At 57.8% G+C, this 20,838-nt stretch overlaps 1 protein-coding gene across 1 annotated transcript in view; it reads right to left on the minus strand.

Moving 5' to 3' along the window:
• Positions 1–20,838, minus strand: part of PHACTR3 (phosphatase and actin regulator 3) — a 202,642-nt gene that overhangs the window by 23,589 nt on the left and 158,215 nt on the right. The window contains exon 8 of the mRNA XM_032878877.1: positions 9,110–9,263. Coding sequence (XP_032734768.1) covers positions 9,110–9,263 — 154 coding nt within the window. The remainder of the gene's footprint in view (positions 1–9,109; positions 9,264–20,838) is intronic.

Here is a 20,838-nt window from a genome sequence, read left to right on the forward strand (position 1 = left end):
TTCCAGGGGATCGAGGGGTCCCTGGAGGTCAGTGAAAACGTCTGTGAAAGTAGCGAGAAGTCAGAGGGAAGACACCTGTAGGACATGAACGGACAGTAACAGGGAACACACAACTGCGCGAGACCCTCAGTGGCCTTGATGCTGAGCTGGTGCTGCTCTTGGCCACAACCCATCCCTTCAAAGCTGCCAGCAGAGGCTCCCCACAGGGTCCCCCGTGGTCTACACACCCCTTCCACAAGCTCACCTACACTCTGGATTAACCACTGCTAAATGTGCCAGGGACCCCACTGACGCCGTCCAGACCTGGACACGGAGCCTCCCTCGTGCATCTCCCCTCCTCCTTCCTGGGTCGCCTCCCCTGGGGCACAGCATCCAGGTCCACCCTGGTGGGTGAGCTCAAGCCCTCACCCCTCCCCAAGCCTGCTCCTCTCCCCGCTGCCCTCAAGTCCACCCCCTCCAGCTCATGGCCTGTGTGACAGTGTCCATCTCCTTGACCAGCAGCCCCTGCAGGACCAGTGTCCACTCACCCCATCCTGCCCTGCACTCGACCCCCCACATGTCAGCAGAGCAGTCTTCCTCAGGTGCCCTCACCCCAACGCACCCCTGCTTGTGACCCCTCAGGGGCCACTCACTGCCGCTTACAAAGACCAGACATCTCTGTTCACCACTTAGCGCCAACTTATTGAGCACCTACTGAATGCATCAAGGACACACCAGTGACAAGACAGACAGGATCCCGGTGTCCTGGGGGGAAGGGGACCCTGAAGCAGCCAACAAAGAGGCGATTTCAGGCAGCAGCTGATGAGGACAATAGAGGCATGTGATTCGAGCGTCGGGGAGGGGGGGTGTGAGCACCGGGGGAGTCAGAGGGGAGGGTGATCATGCCAGGGCCCGGGGGTGGGGCGTGACACCCGAGCTGGGCCAGGGACAAGCAGAGGTAATTACTTGTGGCTGGGGAGCATGGAAGGCCCATCCCGGCCCCGCTAGGCCCTCTGCCCACCACGCCCCTCCATAGCAACGCCACGTCCCCACAGCCACGCTGGTTCAGGACTTGGTGCTTTTTAGTGGGGTTTTGGGTGTTGTGGGAGGCTCTCAGCCTGGGACATCCTGTGCTCCTGCCTGCAGGTTAACCGGTGCCTGCAGGTCCAACTGAATCGTGCTCCGAGCCACCCACTCTCTGATGCCCGTCCCCATCCCTGCCTCCCTCCTGCCCAGCCCCTCCCTCCCCACTAGACCCTGCAACTCTGTGGCTGGGTCACCTGTCGCTCTCAGCATCTCAGAATGAGTCTTTCCATTCCCGTCCCCCAGAACCAGACGTTCCCGTACTGGGGCTGAGCACGCCGCACGCGTCCAGGAGCTGCTGGGAAAACCAGTCCTGTCTCCCTGCAGCCTCAACGTCTCCCTTCTCTCCGCGTAACGTAAACCCTTGCCTTCTAGCACAGCGGCCACAGATAAACTCAGGGTGGGGGGCAGAATTTCGAAGAGTTTGTAGGGACGGCAGCAAGTGCTACGGTCAGGGTGGCATTCCATGCCGGATGAGGCTGGGCCCGGGTCTGGGGGTGTGGCGCGCTGGCTTGCACGGGGGTCGTACCGTGGGCCCAAGAGCGGTGTTCCCTGCTTTGATGCAGTGATGGTGCCCAGGGTCCCCAGGACCGGGGACCCAGAGCCGAGTCCCAGGGCTGCTGCGGCAGAAGCAGGCAGACTCAGCCCAGCCGAGGGGACGCTAACAGGACACACACCGAGGGGACTGCTTCACTAACAGGACACACACCAGAAGCTTCAGCTGCAGTAGGTTTGTACCTTTGTACTCTGTGCGCCAGATGGGGCCGGACGCCTGGGCCTCAGGTGGGGAGGCCCCGTGGCTGGGGGCAGGGCTCTGGATCCTGCTGTCCACTGCTCACTAACTGGGATGTGGGGACACCACTTTGCCTCTCTGGGCCCAGTTTCCTCCTCTGCAGGGCAGAGACAACAGTTCCAGCCAGGGATGTCGGTCAGGCGGAAAAGCAAATGGCTCAGTGCCCAGCGCGGTTCAACCCGGGTCAGCCTGACTCTGGGGTTAGGCAGGATCCAGAGCCCCACACAGCGGTGTGTCGCCTGCACCAAGTCATTAACATGTGCTCTGATCGCGGATCACGGTGCTGATCTGGTCATGATGGCAAGGCCGGGTCAGGACAGCATCTCCCAGAGAAGCAGCCCAGGTACCGTCGGGAACCCCCGGGAATGGCCATCTCTCGGCAGAGAGATGCTGAAGGCAGAGGCTGGGAAGACTTGGAGGGTCGACAGGTGCATCGTCTAATCCGCAGCAGCCTCGGGGCCACTGCCCACCCCCAGCAAAGCAGAATCTGCCACAGGCACATGGGAGGGCGCGAAACCCGCCACCTCACTAGGGCTGGGTGGGATTCTGCAGTCCCTTACTACTATTTCTGTCTATAGGAACATTAAAGGGTCATATTTCAAAATTGCATTCTTTGAAAGCTCTGTTGTCATTTTAATTGGGGAGGAAAGGTTCTTTGTTGTTAGAGATTCTCGTGTCTGTGATTCCTAATGAAGCCGAGAGCTTCTCCCCTTCCCCGTGTTTGTTCACAGCCTTGCTCCCTTCCCCGCTCCAGGCTTGCTCACACTAGGGACCTGCTGGGGTCTGGCTATGCTCCCTGACAAGCGGCCTCACTCCCGAGGAACGACATTGTCTAATTCAAAGTGCTTTTCCTCCTCCCGCTCTTCTTGCTTTCCTTCTCCTCCTCCCGTTTCTGGAAATGCAGCTCATGAAAATAACCCGTAAAAAGGAAAACACGGTCGTGTGAAAATGAGCCTTGTCGTTTTACTTTAAAAGTAAAGATCTTGAGGGAAACTCCCAGTCTGTTGAGTGTGGGAGGGAACAGCAAAGCTGGCAGACGCGTCCACTCCTTCGAGATGAGACACTACTAAAACCCAGCATCTGAATTCGGTGTCGCACCACGGAAACCCTTCTGACAGGATGCTAACGTGGCAAAATCTCATATTCACTGAGGGGGCTTCCATAAAAAAATATGCATCTTTACTTACTTTTTATAGTAAAATCTGGAAATGATTTTGAAATCATGTATAGAAAAATCACATCCCATGGAGATAAAGACTTGAGGAAATCCAGGCAAAGGGCATAAAAGAGAAGGTCAAACGCAGACCCACACCCCAAATGATACAACAGCATTGCCACAGTAGCTGCACACTTGGCTCTGAGCATCCTGGTGGCCAAAGCAAAAAGGGAAACACGATTAACTCCAAAGTGTACATTCTCTCTTTTTTAAGGAGCCGCCACACCCAGCACAAAGCCCAACGTGGGGCTTAAACACACAACCCTGAGATCAAGACCTGAGCTGAGATCAAGAGTCAGATGCTTAACTGACTGAGCCCCCCAGGCGCCCCTAAAGTGTGCTTTCTCCTTAAGATACTAACAGGCAGCGGTCGTGGAGAGCACAGCATACTGGGATCCCAAAGCCCCAGAGAACAGTATTCCCAAGACCCTGAGGAAGAGACACAGCACATCTCAGGCAGCAGGGACACTTGGTGAGGAAGGGCCCTGTTAGAACAGAGACTCCTACTTGGGAGATCCGGAGCGGGGTCTAGGAATCTGTCTCCACCAAGCTCCCCAGCGATCCAGATACGCAGTCAGTGGTGGGCACTGGCATGACCAGACGACCAGTTACCCGCCCACACTTCCTGCCGTGTACCCGCGGGCTCTTCTGAACACCAGACGGCGGACAGTGGCTTCCCCAGAGAGCCCCTGTGAGGCTTCGAGGGGAGACTACCAAGCAGCACTCCAGGAAGCTGGACGGAAGACTCCACATACATGTCCCCAGCGGCCATCATGAGACGGTCCTGCAGGAGGCCCGGGGGCCTGAGCCGAGTGGCTCGGGAGGAGCTGGGTTCCCACCCTGCAGGGCAGCAGGGGGGAGTGGTGGAGCAACGTTTCTTCAACTGGCAAAGATTTACAGACGCCTGCTGCTCTGAGGACAGCCCCCCACGTCCCGCAACGACGCTTCAGCCCCGTCCAAAGGAAGCGCTTCTTTTCCGGCAATTAAAAGTCTTTTTTTTTTTTTCCTGGTTAGCCCACAGAAAGAAAGGTTTCTCTATTTTTGAAATTTTGTGCCCACAGAACGGGGACCCTGCAAGGGACCATCACCACTCTTGAGGCTTCAATGGAAGGTCCCAAAGCTGGTGCTCAAGGCCAGACAAGCCCAGGATAAAGCCCGTGCCGGTCTCCACCCCATCCCTCAAGGCGTCCGGCCTCTTCTCTCCAGTTCTGCAGATTTCAAGCGGCCACGGCAGGTGTGGGTCGCTGCACACAACAGTATTTTTTTTGTTGTTTTTTTCTGTTGTTTTTTTTTTTTTTTTTCCCCTGGGAGCATGGGTTTCCATGGAGGCTGAGTGGTGGCAGGAATTCTGGATGCAGCTTTGTACAAAATGTACAAAGGCACAAGCTCAAGGATCATTTAACTCCCGTGTTCACACGCTCAGTACCAACTCCCGAAGGACACGACCGGGCCTTCATCAGCTTCTCAGGACGCGGCCCCCGAGTGCAGAGGCCCCACGGGACAGCTAACAGAAAGTTCGTGTGTCCCTCGGGCTCCCCGTCTCCAGGCGGATCATACAGCAGCCGCAAATAAGAACACACAAGAACGATGCTGGTGCTGCCGTGTGGCCCGCAGGCTGCTCTGGCTTCCAGGAGAGCGCGGGGCGGGGGAGGGGGTGCTCACTCCGTCCTCCTGTGCAGGTGACCATGAAACAAAGGGGCCCCCAGCCAGGCACCTGCCAGCAGCAGCTCCATTCCCCCCGAGTGCCTCCTGCCAGGAACACACTTTATGCTCTTACAAGGACCGACCGTGGAGAAGGCGCTGTCCCGTCTCCACCTTACAACCAGGAGGGAGGTTCAGAGCCGACAGCGTTTGCCTGAATTCCCACAGCCGTGACCATGAGGCTGGGCTCAAGGCGCCTGTTCTGGGCATCACGAACCCCCCCGCCCCGCTCCACAGCGGGGGACACTCTGCATCATCTCTTCCCCCCATCCGGACAGGGACGGGAAGGACTCTGCGCCCAGGGGCCCCCTGTGTTGGCTGGGGGCCCAGATGCACCCCGACGGAAGCCAGAGGACTATGAGAATTGCAAAGCCCTGAGATGAACGAGCCCGAGCTGTCCCGGAACACTTCCCCGGGGGGCTGGGCATGGGCTCCAGGGGACACACCTGGAACCTGGGGCCCCTGAGCGAGTCACTGAACCCCTCTTCCAGGCTTAATGTTCTCATCTGTAAAATGAAGATAAGACCCCGTTTCACCCGGTTCCTGCAAGGATGGAATTAAATGAGAGAAAGCAGGCAGGACTTACGGCCTGGGGTCCACCCGGAGAAACGCACACACCCGGGCGTCCTTCCCCCTTGAACGCCACGCCCCTGACACAGTGCGCGGGTCCCTGACTTTGGGCGTGATTTCCAGAACACCCCTGCCATGTGGTGTATGGGGCTGTGGGTCCCTAACGCGCTGCCTGCCCTCGCACACACATGTGCACATGGTCCTGAGGGGCGCCACACTCCTGCATCAGGGGAGGCCTCCGACGTCCCCGAGTCCCCAGACCCTGCACGCGGAGCCGGGGACCGTGCCCGCCTCACCCCCAACAGCCCTGGGAGTGCTCCAGAGATAAAATCTTCAAGGTCTGGAAATTAAAGAAAATAAAACAAGATAGAAACGCCCAATACACTGGAGGGGGACGGGCAGATGGCGTGTTGCCATGGCAACCAGGCCTGAATTATTCAGCACGTACTCGTGAAGACCCCGGAAGGAGGCAAAACAAAGACAAAGGGATCCAATTAACTGTTTTTGCCGTGAAGCAAGCAGCAGACCCTCTGGGGACCTGACTTCTCAACTGCCCCTCTGAGGAGCCCCAGAACTGGACCCGCTTTTCCGTTTTCACACCTGGCGAAGGATGCACAAGGAGCTGCTGGGTTCTCGTCCAAGGTCGAACATCCATTACAGCCTCAGCCAGCAATGGGGGAGGTCCAGTCCAGGGCATGTGCTCGGGGTACCTCTGCAGGCCCTCGGGTGTGGCTCCTGGCCCCACCCCCTCCCACTTCCTCTCTGTACACAGTGGGGATCCCTGGACTTCTCTCACACCAGGGGTCCTCATGATAACTTTGTCCTGGGTTTGAACCACATATACATCACTGTTTACTACTTTCCTTTGTTTTTAAATAAAGATTTTTATTTATTTGAGAGAGAGAGAACAAGCACAAGCAGCCAGGAGGGGTCAAGGGAGAGGGAGAAGCAGGCTCCCTGCTGAGCAGGCAGCTAGCTGGACATGGGGCTGGATCCCAGGACCCTGAGATCATGACCTGAGCCAAAGGCAGACGCTTAGCCCACTGAGCCCCCCAGGCACCCCACTACCTTTCTCTTTAAATCAATTCACTTAATACTCTGTTTTGAAAGAGAAACTTGGTTTGTGTATCAAATAGAAAACCATTATGAGATGGCTGAGCTAGAAGTCAGCCTAAAATACTTCAGTGAGGGAATAAACGTTTTACCTCTGGGTAGGGAAGGATTTTTTAAACATGACACAAACGGCACGAACCCACAACGTACATTAGAGGTCAGCAAACTACATCCTGTGTCCTCTGTTTGTAAATAAAGATTTACTGGCATGCAGATAGGCCCACGCACGCCACACGGGGGGCATTAGTACTGCTAGGGTAGGGTTGTGCTGCTGCGACACTGTCGGGTCCACAAAGCCCGGAAGAGTTCCTCTCTGGCCCTTTGCAGAGAGACCTGTGGATGTCTGGCGGATACGACTGGAAACCCGACAACCTTCCTGCACCCAGGAAAGTGGGAACAAAACCAAACATGAGCCCCCAGACTGAGAAAGGAATGGAAGTTGCGACTTCCCAAGTAAACTCCTAAAATTATTAAGATGGAAAAGGCAGCAGGTTAAGTACATGAAAAGAAACTAAACAGCTGATTAACACTGAGAAAACGTTCCTTCTCACTAGAAATAAGACAAAACCAAGCCTGCAAGCACACATCCCAACAAGACCAGCGGCAATACTCGCCAAGCTGGACCAAACAGCATATGCTCTTGGCCATGGTGACAGGCTCAAGGACGAGCACGTGATCCGGACTTGTCCAGTTTAGTCCCTTCTATCCTCTGGGTCAAAGGGATTGGTTCCGGAATGGAGCCCGGAGCTTCGGGGATTAAGGGATTTGGGGTCAAGTAAAAGAGCCAGAGAATGAAGCCACGCAGAGCACAACAGAGTCAGGACACAGAAACAGACCAACTCCTGTCAATGCCATCCAAGCACGTGGATCCAGCCATGCCTGCAGCACACGCAGGTGCTGTAAGCCGCACAGGGCAGAGAGTGCCTCTGTGTTGCTCACTAGGACACCCTAGCATCCTGACCAGTGTCTGGCACGCCGCATTATTCAGCAAGTAGCTGCTGAGCGTGTGACTGTAAATAGGGCTTGTGCCCCGGTGGAAAGAGAGGAGCAGTTTGCGAGGAAATGGAGGCAGAGAGAGGCTCAAGACTGCTGTTCCACCAAGACCCCAGTGTGAGGGCAGGAGGCCCCATTCGGGTCACACCCGCTCTCCCTGGCTTCTCACGTGAGCCTCACAGCCCCCGGTGAGGAGACAGGGAATCTCCTCTATCGCGAGGACGGCAGGAAAGGAGAACACGGGGCTCCTGCCCCAGCAGCAACACTGACGGGAACGAAGGCCGGTCCCTCGGGCGTCTGCACACCTGGAGGCTCTCGTCACAGGCCCCTGAACACGCTGCAGTTTGGGAAGCACAGACTGTCCCGCTCTTCACGTGACGCGCTGGAACCAGACCCCCGAGGGGGAGGCCCAGGGTAGCTGGTCCGGCTCACCCCTGGGATACTGTCTCCTCCTGCTCCCTGGGACCAGCTTTGGGGTTTAAAGAGGGCACGGGTGGGCTGGAGGGGATCCGGGACACGGTCCCTTCCAGCCGGCCCAGCCGACGCTCACAGGTGCAGGAGGGAGGCCAGGGACACCGCAACACTCGAGCAGCTGAGCACCAGCACCAGTGCCTGAAGCCCGTCTGTATCTCCTCTTCGACACCCACTCGCACATCCTGGGGCTGTGATCTGGCCCCATGCTTCGGGAGGACGGCAGGAAGTGGAGGCCCAACCTGCTGACAAGGCCAGACTCCCCGCAAAAGCACCCTGCTTCCAGCTCAGCTCTGGGCCGGCTTCGCGGCCGGGGATGCTGGTGAGCGCTGGGAGGCCCGGGGAGCTCTGGGTTCTGGACCCGAGAGCCCAGTCCCTGGAAAGCAACCTAGAGAGTCAGCCGGCCCCTGATATGGCCCCACTGTCACAATCCCACCCTGTCCGCCTTACAAAGCATCTTTTTCTTGAGCTATGTAACCGGGTCCCAAAGACCCCAGCCGCCAAGACCCACAGCTCCATGCCAGCTGGCCCGTAACATGCTGCCTCTCCCGCCGGCCAACCCCGGGACCTCCGAGGGGAGCGCTGGGAGCAAGGGAGCTCACTCGGGTCCGGGGCACAGCCAGGCAGCCGGGGAGCTCATCTCGGCACACACCGTGCCCGCCAAATACATTTCCAGCTTTTCTTGAAAAACTTAGAAGATGTGGCTGTGCTAAATGTGATTCTGGTAGGAAAATGACCAGGTGGGACACTCCCCTAGGCCCTGGATGCCAGCAAGGCACATCCCCCCGACTCTGTCACTGTCCCTCCCCAGTGCAACCACTTTTTCACTCCTGCAGGTGCCTGACCTGGCTGCTAGAGACCAGAGCTTCTCCCCTAGGGGCAGAGGATGTGCTCCCCGTGGCCTGGGGACATTTGAAAACATGTGGGGACAGTTCTGATGGTCACAGGAGGGTGTCACGTGTAGAGACCCAGCTTGCTGCTCAGCACCCAATGGCACACGAGACAGCTCCCCAGGACAACGCACTGACCCATGCCGAGTGCAGTTAGTGGCGAGGTGAGAAGCCACCATCAGAGCCCCGTGTGGGCGCCCTGAGACAGCGCGGCCCCAGGAGGGCAGGGCAGGGCCTCCGAGCGGCGCGGGCTGCCCGGTGGGACGCAGCCTCTGCCCGAGGCGACGTGCCCCTACTCACTTGGAGAGTTTCATCTCAATCTGCTGCCGGATTTCCTGCCGCTCCTCATCAGTCCTCCTGGGGAAAATGTTCCTGTCTTCCAGTTCCTGCTGGCTCGGCCGGTTCCGCAGCTTTACCGCCAAGAGCTCCTTCTTGCATTTCCTTGGCAGTGTGCCTGAGCACCACCAGAGACGGGGAGAGAAGGGACGAGAAGACCAGTGTTAGTCAAGCGCTGGCTGGTAGAGCTAGCCACCCACCCTGCTGGGAGAAGGCATCGGCATCCGTACAACTGGGGCACATCTGTCAGCGTGGGGTGCCTTCCAGCGGGAATGTGGGCAAGTCGGGGACACGGTGATGTCACCACCATGGGCCATGTGTTCCACGGGTGGGCAAGCAGTCACACATCCCAGGCCTCCAGGGATGGTCCTGGTCTACACCTGGTACCCTGAGTGATTATTAATGGCTCCCAGGCTTTCTTCTGAGTGTGGACCGTGACTTACAGTTACTTTTCACGTGGCACCCCGCCCCCGTCCTCTCCCCCTCTCCCACATGGTCCACACTCCCTGCTGACCACTGCCCTCTGGCCACGCGGGTCTTCAGTCTCTAGAACATCCCACCTCTGGGCCTCTGCAGCAGGTCTGCCCTCCACCTGCACCGTGTTCCGCGCGACCATTCGTGGCCAGCCCTGTCCCTGCAGCCAGCCTTGAACCTTCCTGCAGAGGCCCGACGAGGCTCCAACCACCAGCCCCAGCCCACCACAGCATTAATGCCCCAGAATCCAATCTCTCCTCTGTCGGCTACGTTATTCTGTCTCCCTCACGAGACTAAGTTCAAGGGTGGTCTTCCCTCCCCGGGCCCTAGATCCGAGCTGATGCAGCAAATTCCCAATGAAGACTATGGAGTGAGGGTGTGGGGGGCTGACGCAGGGTCTCCAGGCTGAGGCTGACCTTTATTTCCACAGATGTCTCGGATCAGCTGAGTGAAATCGGGGAGCAAAGTAAGATCTCAGAGGACAGAGTGTCTAAATTAAGAGAGGTGGGGTCTGGTGGCGTTCACGGATGGGAAGGACCACTCATTAGTGGGCTAGGAGATGGACGTGTTCCGGCTCGTTGAGAACCCCCACCTGCCCTGGCGAGTAACTGGGAAGTACAAGGTGACTGGTTTTGCATCTCTACTGGGACACAGGTTTCAGTCCTGGGGCTCAAACCATCATCCAACGTCACACTCCCACGGGTGGAGGCAAATGTTATCTGCCCCCCAAAAAAAGGCTCCCAAAGACAGCCAGCGTCCAGTGTCCAAGATGGGAACGGAAAGCAAGAAATGAGTCTAATAACGTGACCATTTAATGGAAGTTTGGGATAAAGTAAGACACAAAATTTGGGGCTCTGCTGAGGTTTGAATTTCTAATGTGAGCTTGTTTGCCATGTGTTTCATAGAGACGGAGAAAACTAATGACTGCACAAGCCATTTCAGCAAGGGGTCCGGCCTGAATTTGTTTGAGTAGCTTTATAGGATCTCAGAGAGCCTGAAGGAGGCACACGGCTTCGGTTAGTCTTTACTATGTGTTCTGGGGGAAATCGAGCGCCGTGGTGGCCTTCATGAGTTAAGGGAGTCTCCAAGGTCTTGGGGACAATCCTTCAGAATGTCAAGGTTCTGGTACATGGCGAGAAGGGGCTGCGGTTTTCAGAGATCCAGGACGCACTCAACCGTGAATCGGCCCTGGGTACAGTTTAATCCTTCCAGCGCTTGATAGCAAAAGTCTTTTAAGCACACTGCAAATGTCTTAGGTTTCTTATTATAAACTTTAATCATATTTGTTCTTCACTGAAAAAAAGATCCCCTCATCAGAGACTTACAGATGTAAATGAGAATTCATTCTGTGCCGGGAGCGAGCGGTTCCCCCAGCCTCCCAGGCACAGCCCAGGCGCACAGCAGGGTCACCCCAAAAACTGATGGGCTCACTTGAGGTCTTCTCCAGAGTGTCAGCAGGTTACTAGGTTTTGTTTCTTAAAAGTCAAAAAAGGAAATTTCCAGATAAACATGAAACTTTTCATAAATTTGACCGGCATGTGCACCTGACGGCCACCCCTGCCATGACTGAGCATGCGTCCCAGGGCGCACACGCCAACCCGGCTGGGTGGGGAGGCTGGAAAGCAGCGGCCGCGAGACCCTTCTGTGCAGCTTCCCTCCCCAGGTGCCCCCAGACACACCCGTGCTCTGACCCAGAAGTCCCACCCCCAGAGTCTGCTCCCCAAAGCACGTGGGACGAGCACAGAAGAACACATGGAGATGTCTTCATGGGGCACCACTGATGAAAGTAAGAAATTCCACACAACGGACAAATCCAACACACCCCATCAGATCACAGCGCCTCGTAGCACTGGGCCGTGGGAACCGTGGCGAACGGCGGCGTGTAGCTTACTGCGTGCTAGAAAGATGCTTGCGGGATGCTTGTAGCGTTTTTTGACAGCAGCTTGTCCTAGAGTACGTACGTCGTCTGAGGAAACGTATTTGCGTATGCGTAAGTGTCTGCTTTTGCAAGTATGTATGACACTGTTCATTGGCAGAGAAACGTCAGGAACTGACCATCTTACGTACTCATTTTGCTCTTCTGTGCTATGTTTTTATCACAAACATAGTTCCCTTCTGTGAAAATAGAAAACTATTTAAAAGGAAAGAACAACGTTGAACGACATCGACGAAGATGGTCGAAAATTCTAAGTAAAAAGCAACAAGACAACTGGCAAAAATGTTCAGCATCCACTTTTTTGAAACTCTGCAAATGGAAACGGGGCACGTCCATCCAAGGACACGGGGCTGAGCCTCTGGAAGGAAGTTTTTCTCGGTCCAGCACCAGACTCCCGGCCCCCCAGGCCTGCGGGAGACATAATTCCGCGAGTCTGCATTCCCGATGCAGACCAGCCGCCAGCCGCTGGGCAGTCCCTGGGGGGCGCAGGCAGGCCTGGTTCCCTGGGACCTGCCATCGTCCCACCCGTCTGTGGGCTCCCCAGGCGTCCCCCCGTGCAAGGCTTACAGCGCCGGATCTGACCAGAGATCACCCAGCCCACAGTGCCCTTCCCTGGTGCCTTTGTTGACAACTGTGTTGTCTTTCCAAGGCCAAGACTCTCCTGGGCCTTCAGACCAGTCCTCCTCAAGATGATGGAGTTCTGTATTGGCAAAAGCCAATCAAAAAAAAAAAAAAAAATCAATGTATAGGCCCCAAAATTAAGTAAATTAAAAGCTCAAGCCTGATATTACAGCATCCAGTTCAACTCCAGCAAATGCTAGGGGCGCCTTTCTGACACGGCCCTGATGGGCGGGGCACGGCGGGTAGGATGGGGTGATGCTGCCACCTCCCCCGGGTACGGGAGCAGCTCGAGGGCCACAGAGTAGCGGAACCCGGGCTCCAGCTCAGCCAGCGGGGGCAGCCTTGCACGCGCCCCGCTCACGGGCGCTCACGGGCGCTCAGGGACGCTCTCTGATGCCCCAGCACATGGGGAGTCCCTGTCCCTGTCCTGGCAGCTCCCGTCACCACCACCGCAGCAGAGCGAGGGGACGCTGCTGGAGAACTTCAGGCCGTCAGCCCCTCCCTTCTTTTGTGAAAGGCTCCCTACGTCTTCCCCACAGACCTCCATGCCGGTCTGCTGTCCTCGTCTCGATGGCCACACCTCAGTCTCCTTCCCTGATTCCTTGTCATCTCCCCACCTCTGTGCCCCGGGACTCAATCCTCAAACCCCTCTGTCCACACCTGCTTCCCACACGACCACCTCTGTCCCCTGAGACCCTCCAGACCCCTGCTAATGGCTCGGGATTTCCCCAGGCAGCCCCAGCTTCTCTCCCGCACCGCAGACTTGTTTACCCACTTCCTTCAGGATGTCCCCCTCCCACCCAGGTCCCTACCGGTCCCTACCCGGCCTCTCAAACGTAGCCTGTCCACACGGAGCACCTGCTCTCCCACTGAAGCGAAGACAGGCTGAGCAACACTCACGGATCTGCTGGGGGCGGCCAGGCTCCTGCTACGCTGTGTCCCCCACGCCCCCCGCCGAGGTGAGGGCCTCACTGCCGAGCCTGGTCCCGTGAGGGCGGGGAAGGCGCCAACAAGCACCTGTCGCAGCCGGGAACACGGGACGGGTGCCTTCCCCGGGCGCAGCCTCACAGCACCTCCGAACCACCCATCTGCCCGGCTCTTTCCCTCACTGCGGTCACTGCGTGAGCTGGAGACATTCTCGCTCACGGAGAAGAACACACCTGCCGGGCTCATCTGCGCAGAGAGCTGCTCCTTGCTCAGCGTTTCCGCACAACCTCAGCGCCTGCTGACTTACACATTACACGGCGCCAGGCAGAATAAGCCTCGGAGGAAAGGGGGCATGAGGGAGACATCAAGAAAGTCTTCCTGGAGGAGGTGGCATCTGAGCGGGACCTGAAAGCTGCCCCCCACCACACCCCGGGACCTGTGGTCCCAGAAGCTAGCTTTACTCCATAGAAGGAATGTGCCGGGGGATGTGCCCCTGCCCCCAAAGTAATGATGTGCACTTCGGGTCTGGCCACGACGGATGACGGAGACGGGTTCTCCCGCCCAAAGCGAACACAAAGTCAAGCGACTGGAAACAATGGTGAAGATGCTAGAAAGATAGTGATCCTGGCAGGGCAGGAACCAGGTGGAGCGAGCCCAGCGAAACCTCGCTCCCAGCCCCCGAGGCTCTGGGCTGAGGCCCCAGGGGGAGCCTGAAACATGGCCTGAGCTGAGGTGAAAGGGGGACCACGGCCCCCCGAGTCTACAGGGTGGCCCTGGGGGGCAGGGGGTCATGCAGAGGCAGAACCGAAGGCCTGGACTGTACCCGAGACTGGGTTTAAACCCGGGAAGAATCCCACTCAGTGCAAACTGTCTGAGCGCCTCCTCGAGGGCGGGACACGGGGAGTAAAGGTCCAGACCCGCCGCCACCCACAGAACGCGCCTCGCCAGTGCCAAGACCTCAGCAGCCCAGAAGTGCGGGGGACGATGCGGCACCGCCAGGCCAATCCTGGGAAGGCAGAAGGGGCACAGGAACGCAGACGCGGCCGGTCCCTCGCTGAGAACCCCGTCGGGGACAAAGGACAACTTCGTCAGGAGATGGCACGAGGCCGAGTCTCTGTGAACGTGGCGAGAGACTCAGACGCACAAAGGGGACCCGACAGAGGAGAAAGGGCAAGTGTGAAGGCAGAAGAGAAGGTTTCAGCAGCCCCGTGAGCAGCCGGAAGAACAAATGGGCACGGGCGTGTGCAAGGACGGGGCCGACACAGACCCCACCTGCCGGCAGCAGCATCGGGGTCTAGACCGTGCGTACAAAACCCCGCAGGGAGGTCGCCGGTCTTCTCCAGGGCGTGCGGCTGCTGCCAGGACGCGGCGTGCCGGCTTCTGGTCCCGTCTGCATCCAGTGGAAAGCCGTCCGGTCCTATAAAACACGCTCTGCGATCGCCAGGAGATGAAAGTGGGCACTGGGGACAGAAAGATCTCCAGAGAAGTACCCAAATCTTTGGAAACTACATTAAAAAAAACTTTGCAATAACCCACAGTTCCAAGAAGAAATCAGAAGGGAAATTAGAAAATATCTTGAAGTTAATAAAAACGCAACACACACAAATGGTGTTAGGGGAGACTTCACAGCACTAAATGCTTATCTTAGCCAAGAAGAAAGCCTTCAAGCCAATGACCTGAGCTTCCATCTTAGGCAACCAGAGAAAAAAGAGCAAATTAAACCCAAGGAAGCCGAAGGGATCATAAAGATCAGAGCAGAAACCAGTGAAATTGGAAACAGAAAGAGTGAAAAAAATTGAAACCAAAAGCTGGTTCTTTGAGAAGAGTAGTGAAATTGATAAACGTCCAGGCGACGTATCAGGGGAAAGAGAAGGAAGGAGAGGCGGAAGGAAGGGGAGGCAGCGGTGGGGCGGGGGGGAGGCAAGAAGTATTTCTTGTGATTCTGTGCAAACTACCAAGGCTCACTCAAGAAGAAATATAAAGCAAGAATAGACATTCAAATCAAAGAAAAATTTAAAAAGACACACCTCATGAATACAGATAGAAAATCAGAAACAATGTTAGCAAGTCAAGGCCAAGAATTTATAAAAATGACAGTATGTCATGACCCACATATGGTGGGAGGCAGCGCAGTGCCGAGGGGGGAGGATTTGAAAGGCAATACCTGTAATTCACCAAATTACCAAACCTTAAGAGAAACCACAGGGTTATCTCAGTAGACCACCCCATCCTATGGGGAGCTCCCGGCTCAGCGCTGGAAGGGCCCCCTCCAGGCGCCCCTGCCCACCCCAGTGAATTTTGGCGAGGGAGGATGAGGCTCAGGGAGACCAGGGATGACCCAGGTCATGGCTGAGTACAGAGCCTGCCCGCTGCCTTCCGGCAAATAAACAAGGACGTTCCCTCGTTCGGCTACAAAAGCAACATGTTCTCATGGGAGACACATTAAACTCAAAGCAGTATAAGGAAGGAAAAGAGACCCTTTCCCACCCACCTCTCACCTCCAGAGGAAACCACTACCATGTTGCAGGTGTACGTCCTACTTCTGCACAATTAACACCCTGCATGCTGTGGGCGCTGGGATCACAGCGTACAGGGCGCGCTGCCTGGGAGTTTCCGCTCACACATGTGGCTCTGGTCCAGATCAGGGTGAATCAAGCCAGCTCCTGCCCTTTGAGGGCCGCCAATGATCCCAGAGTGTGACAGTCACAGAGCCTGAACTTGCTCATCCAGATCCCCAGGGATGGACACCCAGGTGTTCATTTCTGCTCTTTCCCCGAAGCTATAGGCACGGTCCTCCCTCCTGTCCTCCCAGCCCCGTCCCCGGGACCGGAGACTCCTGGGCCACAGCTGTGCTGGTTTTAGCTGACGGGTGCTCCTCTCCCCCTCCGCCTGCTCCCCTGGCACTTCTGGGCAGGAGGAGGGAATATAAATGGGGCTGTGGTTAGTAAGAACAAACAGCTGAGAAGCTCAGCAGTTGAAGCTAAACTCGCCAAGAGACAGACTTTCCTCAATGAGTGGCACCTTGGATTTATCCTAAGGACATAATTACGGAGATGCACAAGTCTTTGCTCTGAGGACACGTGCCCTCTCCTTGCTGACGCAGCCGGGACTGGCCACCCGGCTCCCCAGGGGCTCAGGCCACACGAGCTGACGCTGGAAGGAGCAAGCAGGGCTGGGTGCCAGGAGAGAGACGAGGGTGGCAGGGGTCCCCCACTGGCCCCAGGGTTCGGCTTGGGCATAAGCCCGCGTGAAAAGGGTCCTCCGGCCTGTCTGGGCACCAGCAGTGACACGGTGGGGCCACCTTTCATGGGCTGTGATGCAGTTTTAACCACTACGTGCTTTATCCCCAGAATGCGCACTCAGTGCTCTTTCATAGTTCTTTTCTCTAAAATTCTCCATCTCTTCGTTCATCCTGACCTTGAAGACCCTGAACGTACACCCGCAGGTCTATGTGGCTTTGAGCGTGGTCTGGGCTGGGTCCCCCCGCGCCCCCGACCTCCTACACCCCAGCTCAGGCCTCATTCCCACAGGTGACCGGCACGGGGCCTCATGGAGCCCCACCTGCTTGGGCACAGCCCGGCGTCCTGGCTCGCTCAGTCTCCACGCCAACGTCCGGGGCCCCTTCACACAGCCTGTCTGTCCCTGTCCTACAGACTCCAGCTGCTTCAACAGCCCAGAACCCCCCTCTCTACCCCCTCATCCTGGTTAGGCCACCCCCCGCCCCAGGGAGATGTCCCAGTGGAAAGCCGGACAGCCAGCGTGGAGCTCACCCCCTGTGTCTCCCGTCTAACAAGGGTGATGGTCCTGCCCTGCCTGTTGTCCAGCGGCCCCAAACAGTGGCTCCCACACTGAGGCCAGTCTGTAGCCGGTTCTGGTGGAAGGGTGGTCACCACGGTTCTGTCCAGGCCTGAAGCAGGGCTAGACCCCTTCTAAAAGCCACAGGGGCGCTCGGAAAGGCTGCCACTAGACTCCCAGAGCCTTGGAGGCATGGACTCGCCCTTGGCCATCTCTCTCCCCCATGCAGGATGCAAAGTGGGGCTCCCATTTCCTGAACAAAGAGAGGAATTCTGGGAAGACGGGGAAGGGGAGGTGGCAGCTGCTTCTAGAGAGCCTGACTCCCTAGAATCACGGCAAGGATATGACGGAGAATGGAGACCCAGGAAAGAGGGCGGGTTTCCTGTTGAAAGGGCACCGATAGCTTCAGCTTTTGGGGAGCTAGGGGGCAGTCAGAGAATCTATGGGGACACTAGCAGAGGACAGAGGGACACCTGGGGCTTCTACGTCACAGAGCCCTGCAGCCAGGGGTGAAGGCCGGCCACTCATGGGGGGAGGCTATGGGGACAGCCTGTGTAGATGAACTGGGAGAGGGAGGGAGCCAGTGGGACACCCAACAGGGGCAGGGCAGGGACAGGAACCTAGAGAGCAGGGAGCCAAGGAAGGTGGGGAGAGAGCTGGGCGGGGGCACAGACAGGGAGCGTGGAGGTCAATGAGCCACGGGGACCACGAACGGAGGAAAGGCTGCCACGGAGCCCAGTCCCTGCCACGGGGCTGCCGGGAAGGAAGTCATGTGGCTCTTGCCCATGGGACCCCCAAATCCCTGCTCTCTGCTCCCCAGAAACCATACCGTGGACCCACTGGCCTTTTACTTTACCCTAAACTCCGTTTTCCCAGCCGTCTTGCTCAAAAGGAGGCGGCAGGCCCAGCCCTTCATAAGAATTCTCAGCCCGACGGGGGAATCCAAAGGCAGGCATCCGGGCCGACGACCCTCCCCGGGAAGAACGCGTTTCTCTGCGTGTATTTCAAACGGGAGCTGCTGCCACGATTCCAAGCAAGTGATTCTGTGGATCCCGCGTTTCCACGTCCCCAGGGCTCTGGGCAGCCTGGCTACAGGAAGCAGCGTGGGGACCTGCCACCCGGGGGAAGCGAGGGCGCTCGGCCCCAGCTTGTAGCTGCGCTCCTGTGGAGGGGGACAGGAGTCTGGGGGGTGTCCCTGGGCCACCGCCAGCTGGCCACGCAGCCCCATCCAGCCGCGTCCTCTCTGGTCTGTCACCGGTGAGATGGGGCAATGGCCCACGTGCCATCACCTCTGTCATCGCCGAGGACCTGCTATGTGCTGGGCACGCTGCTGAGAATGGTACAGGAACAGGTGACATGAGGGGTCCACGACCACACAAAAAACGACACTGCAGTCAGCAGAATGAAGGCCCTCAGAGATGTCTACTTCCTGACCCCAGAACATGACCGTGGGACCATGGATTAGCCAGGGGAAGCCCATGTCATCAACGGGGTCCTTATTGCTGAGAGACGGTGGTGGGGGAGTCAGTGTCACAGGCACTTAGGGAAATCCCCACCGGCTGCTGCTGGCTTTGAAGGTGGGACTGTGAGTCCATGGGTGCAGGCAGCATGAGAAGGGAAAGGCAGGGAAGCGAGACCCCCTAGAGCCTCAAAAGGCCCAGAACCAGCTGATGGCTTTAGTTCTGCCCAGGGTGACCCTCAGGATTGTGAGCTAATAATTCATCTTAGAGCCACCAAGTACGGCCATCTGTTAGAGCAGCAAGAGGACTGACAAACTCCTGGAACTCTTAGGCCTGACCCGTACCCTCTCTGTCTTCATGCGGCTCCCTTCTGGACCCAGAGGGCCTCCGGTTCTCAAACTGTCCAAGGGAGGACACCAAATCCTTCTGAGGGGAAAGGGAGGCTCTCAGAGAAGGGAGGGCCCCAAGGCCCTGAGCAGGGACAGCAGCGAGCCCAGGACCCCTCCAGCTGCAGTGGACAAGCTCCCGCTGGGGGATGAGCAGGGGGACCAGGGGCAGGGGAAACACTCAGTCGCCTAGAAGTCTTTATCACCCTGGGAAGGACACTCAGATTCCTGAACCAAACAGCCTCTGGGACTCAGAGACCGCATGGGGTTTGAGGGCCCACGTGAGTGAACAGAAAGGTCATGAGCCACTCGGGTCTCACTGGAAGCAGGGGATGAAGAGGGAGCTTGGGAACAAGACCAAGGACCTCTGAGGACACCCAGGTACGCATGCTCCCCTGCCTCCTCTCTGTCACCAGGCTTCACCACGCATGCAGAAGGTACTCAATAAACATTCTTGAGGGACCATGTGGTCCCTGGTTGACCATGAGCCAGTCAGGACTCCCCTCAAGAGCTCACAGAGCAGGGGACCCCTTCCTCTCCCCCGAATTCTGAGCCAGTGGCCTCACCAACCCCGCTCCTGCCCACTGCTCCTCTCTGATTCAGCCTACCCTCTGCCCCGGGGCTATGGGTTGGTGTCCCCCCAAAACTCATTGCCTGAAGCCCCACCCCGATATGAGCCTGTACCAGGAGATGGGGCCTCTGGAGGGGATTAGAGTTGAGGCGGTAAGGGCAGGGCCCTGATCCGATCACACGGGGGTCCTGAGAGGAGCGGAGAAGCCGAAGTAGCCAGGCCTCCCCTTGTGCTCACGGGGGCAAGGTCACAGGAGGACACGGTGAGAAGGTGGCTGTCTGCAAGCCAGGAAGAGGGCCCTCGGCACAGCCCGGACTCAGGCCGCCGCCAGCCTCCGGAGCCGTGAGACGAGACGTGCCTGTCGTCTAAGCCGCCCTGTCTCTGGCAACCTGTAGGGGCGGCCGCGCCGGCTGGTACCCCCGGCCAGCCCTGCTCTGAGGTCCCCACCTCTCCCCACGCCGGGCCACAGCCCTCCTTATGGCCCCCCTCTCCCTGCCATTGATCCCATCCCGCCCCAGACTGGGCACCTTCCTGATGCAGGGGGGTCAGGACCAACGGGTCACGGTTTCCACGTGCTTCCTCCCAGGGGCGGAGGCACGAGCGTCGGGGCATCTTAGGGTGCGCAGCCGGCCTGGACGCCAAGGCTTTAGGATGTAGAAATCTGCACGTTCTTGGTTTGTGCACATCCCAGGATTCCTCCCTCAATCCTGAAATCGCCTCTCGGGGGCCCTTCCTCACCCGCCTGTAGGCGGGCGTTCACGACACAGCGCGAGTTTGCTCGTGAATGACGGGGACCCTCACTTCCCTGAAGTGGCCGCTTTGTGTCCAGCAAGAACCACCCAGACCTAAGATTCCTCCACACAAGGCCCACCAGGTTGTCCCCAAGGTCTGCCCCAGAGCATCCTGCCTCCCGGCGACTGTCTGCAGCGCCACCTGGTGTCCCCAGGGGAAATGGCGGGTTCCAGGCCCGGCTTCCCGCAGAGGCCGGGAGCAGGTGCTCAGGAGGACAGGTGAGCCCTGACTCAGGACAGGTGACTTCAGAGGACTCCTCCAAGGAGGCTTTCAATATGCCCCCTGCCGCATTTGAAATGGGGTTCTATTAACGCAGTACATTTTAGCTTTTGCTTTTCACAAACGCGGCCCCTGGGGCAGGGTCCCAGAGCCTGCAGAGAGGGACACCTCTTCCCTCGGCTCAGGTAGTGCCAGAAGTGCTCAGCCACACCCGCCCCCACACCCACGTCCACATCTGTCCAGCCCAGAGTCCCAGGGGGCCTCACCCAGACACGGCCTCTTTGGACTCCTTGCCCGAGGCTGAAAGGCGGCTTTCCGCCGTCGGCAGAGAGCTGCTCGGATGGCAAGTCTGCCCTGAGAGTCCCCGCCCCGAGCTAGGATGGACAGTGCTTCCTGAATATACAATAAGGCATTCTTATAAGCTTTAAACAACTCTAGCTCTTACACTATCTTACACCCAGGATGAAGTGAGGACCCAGTGCCTCCGTCACCCGCTCCCCACCGTGGGCTCA

The sequence above is a fragment of the Lontra canadensis genome, unplaced genomic scaffold (assembly GCF_010015895.1).
Source record: "Lontra canadensis isolate GAN:19392208 unplaced genomic scaffold, GSC_riverotter_1.0 scaffold65, whole genome shotgun sequence".
Taxonomy (NCBI): Eukaryota; Metazoa; Chordata; class Mammalia; order Carnivora; family Mustelidae; genus Lontra; species Lontra canadensis.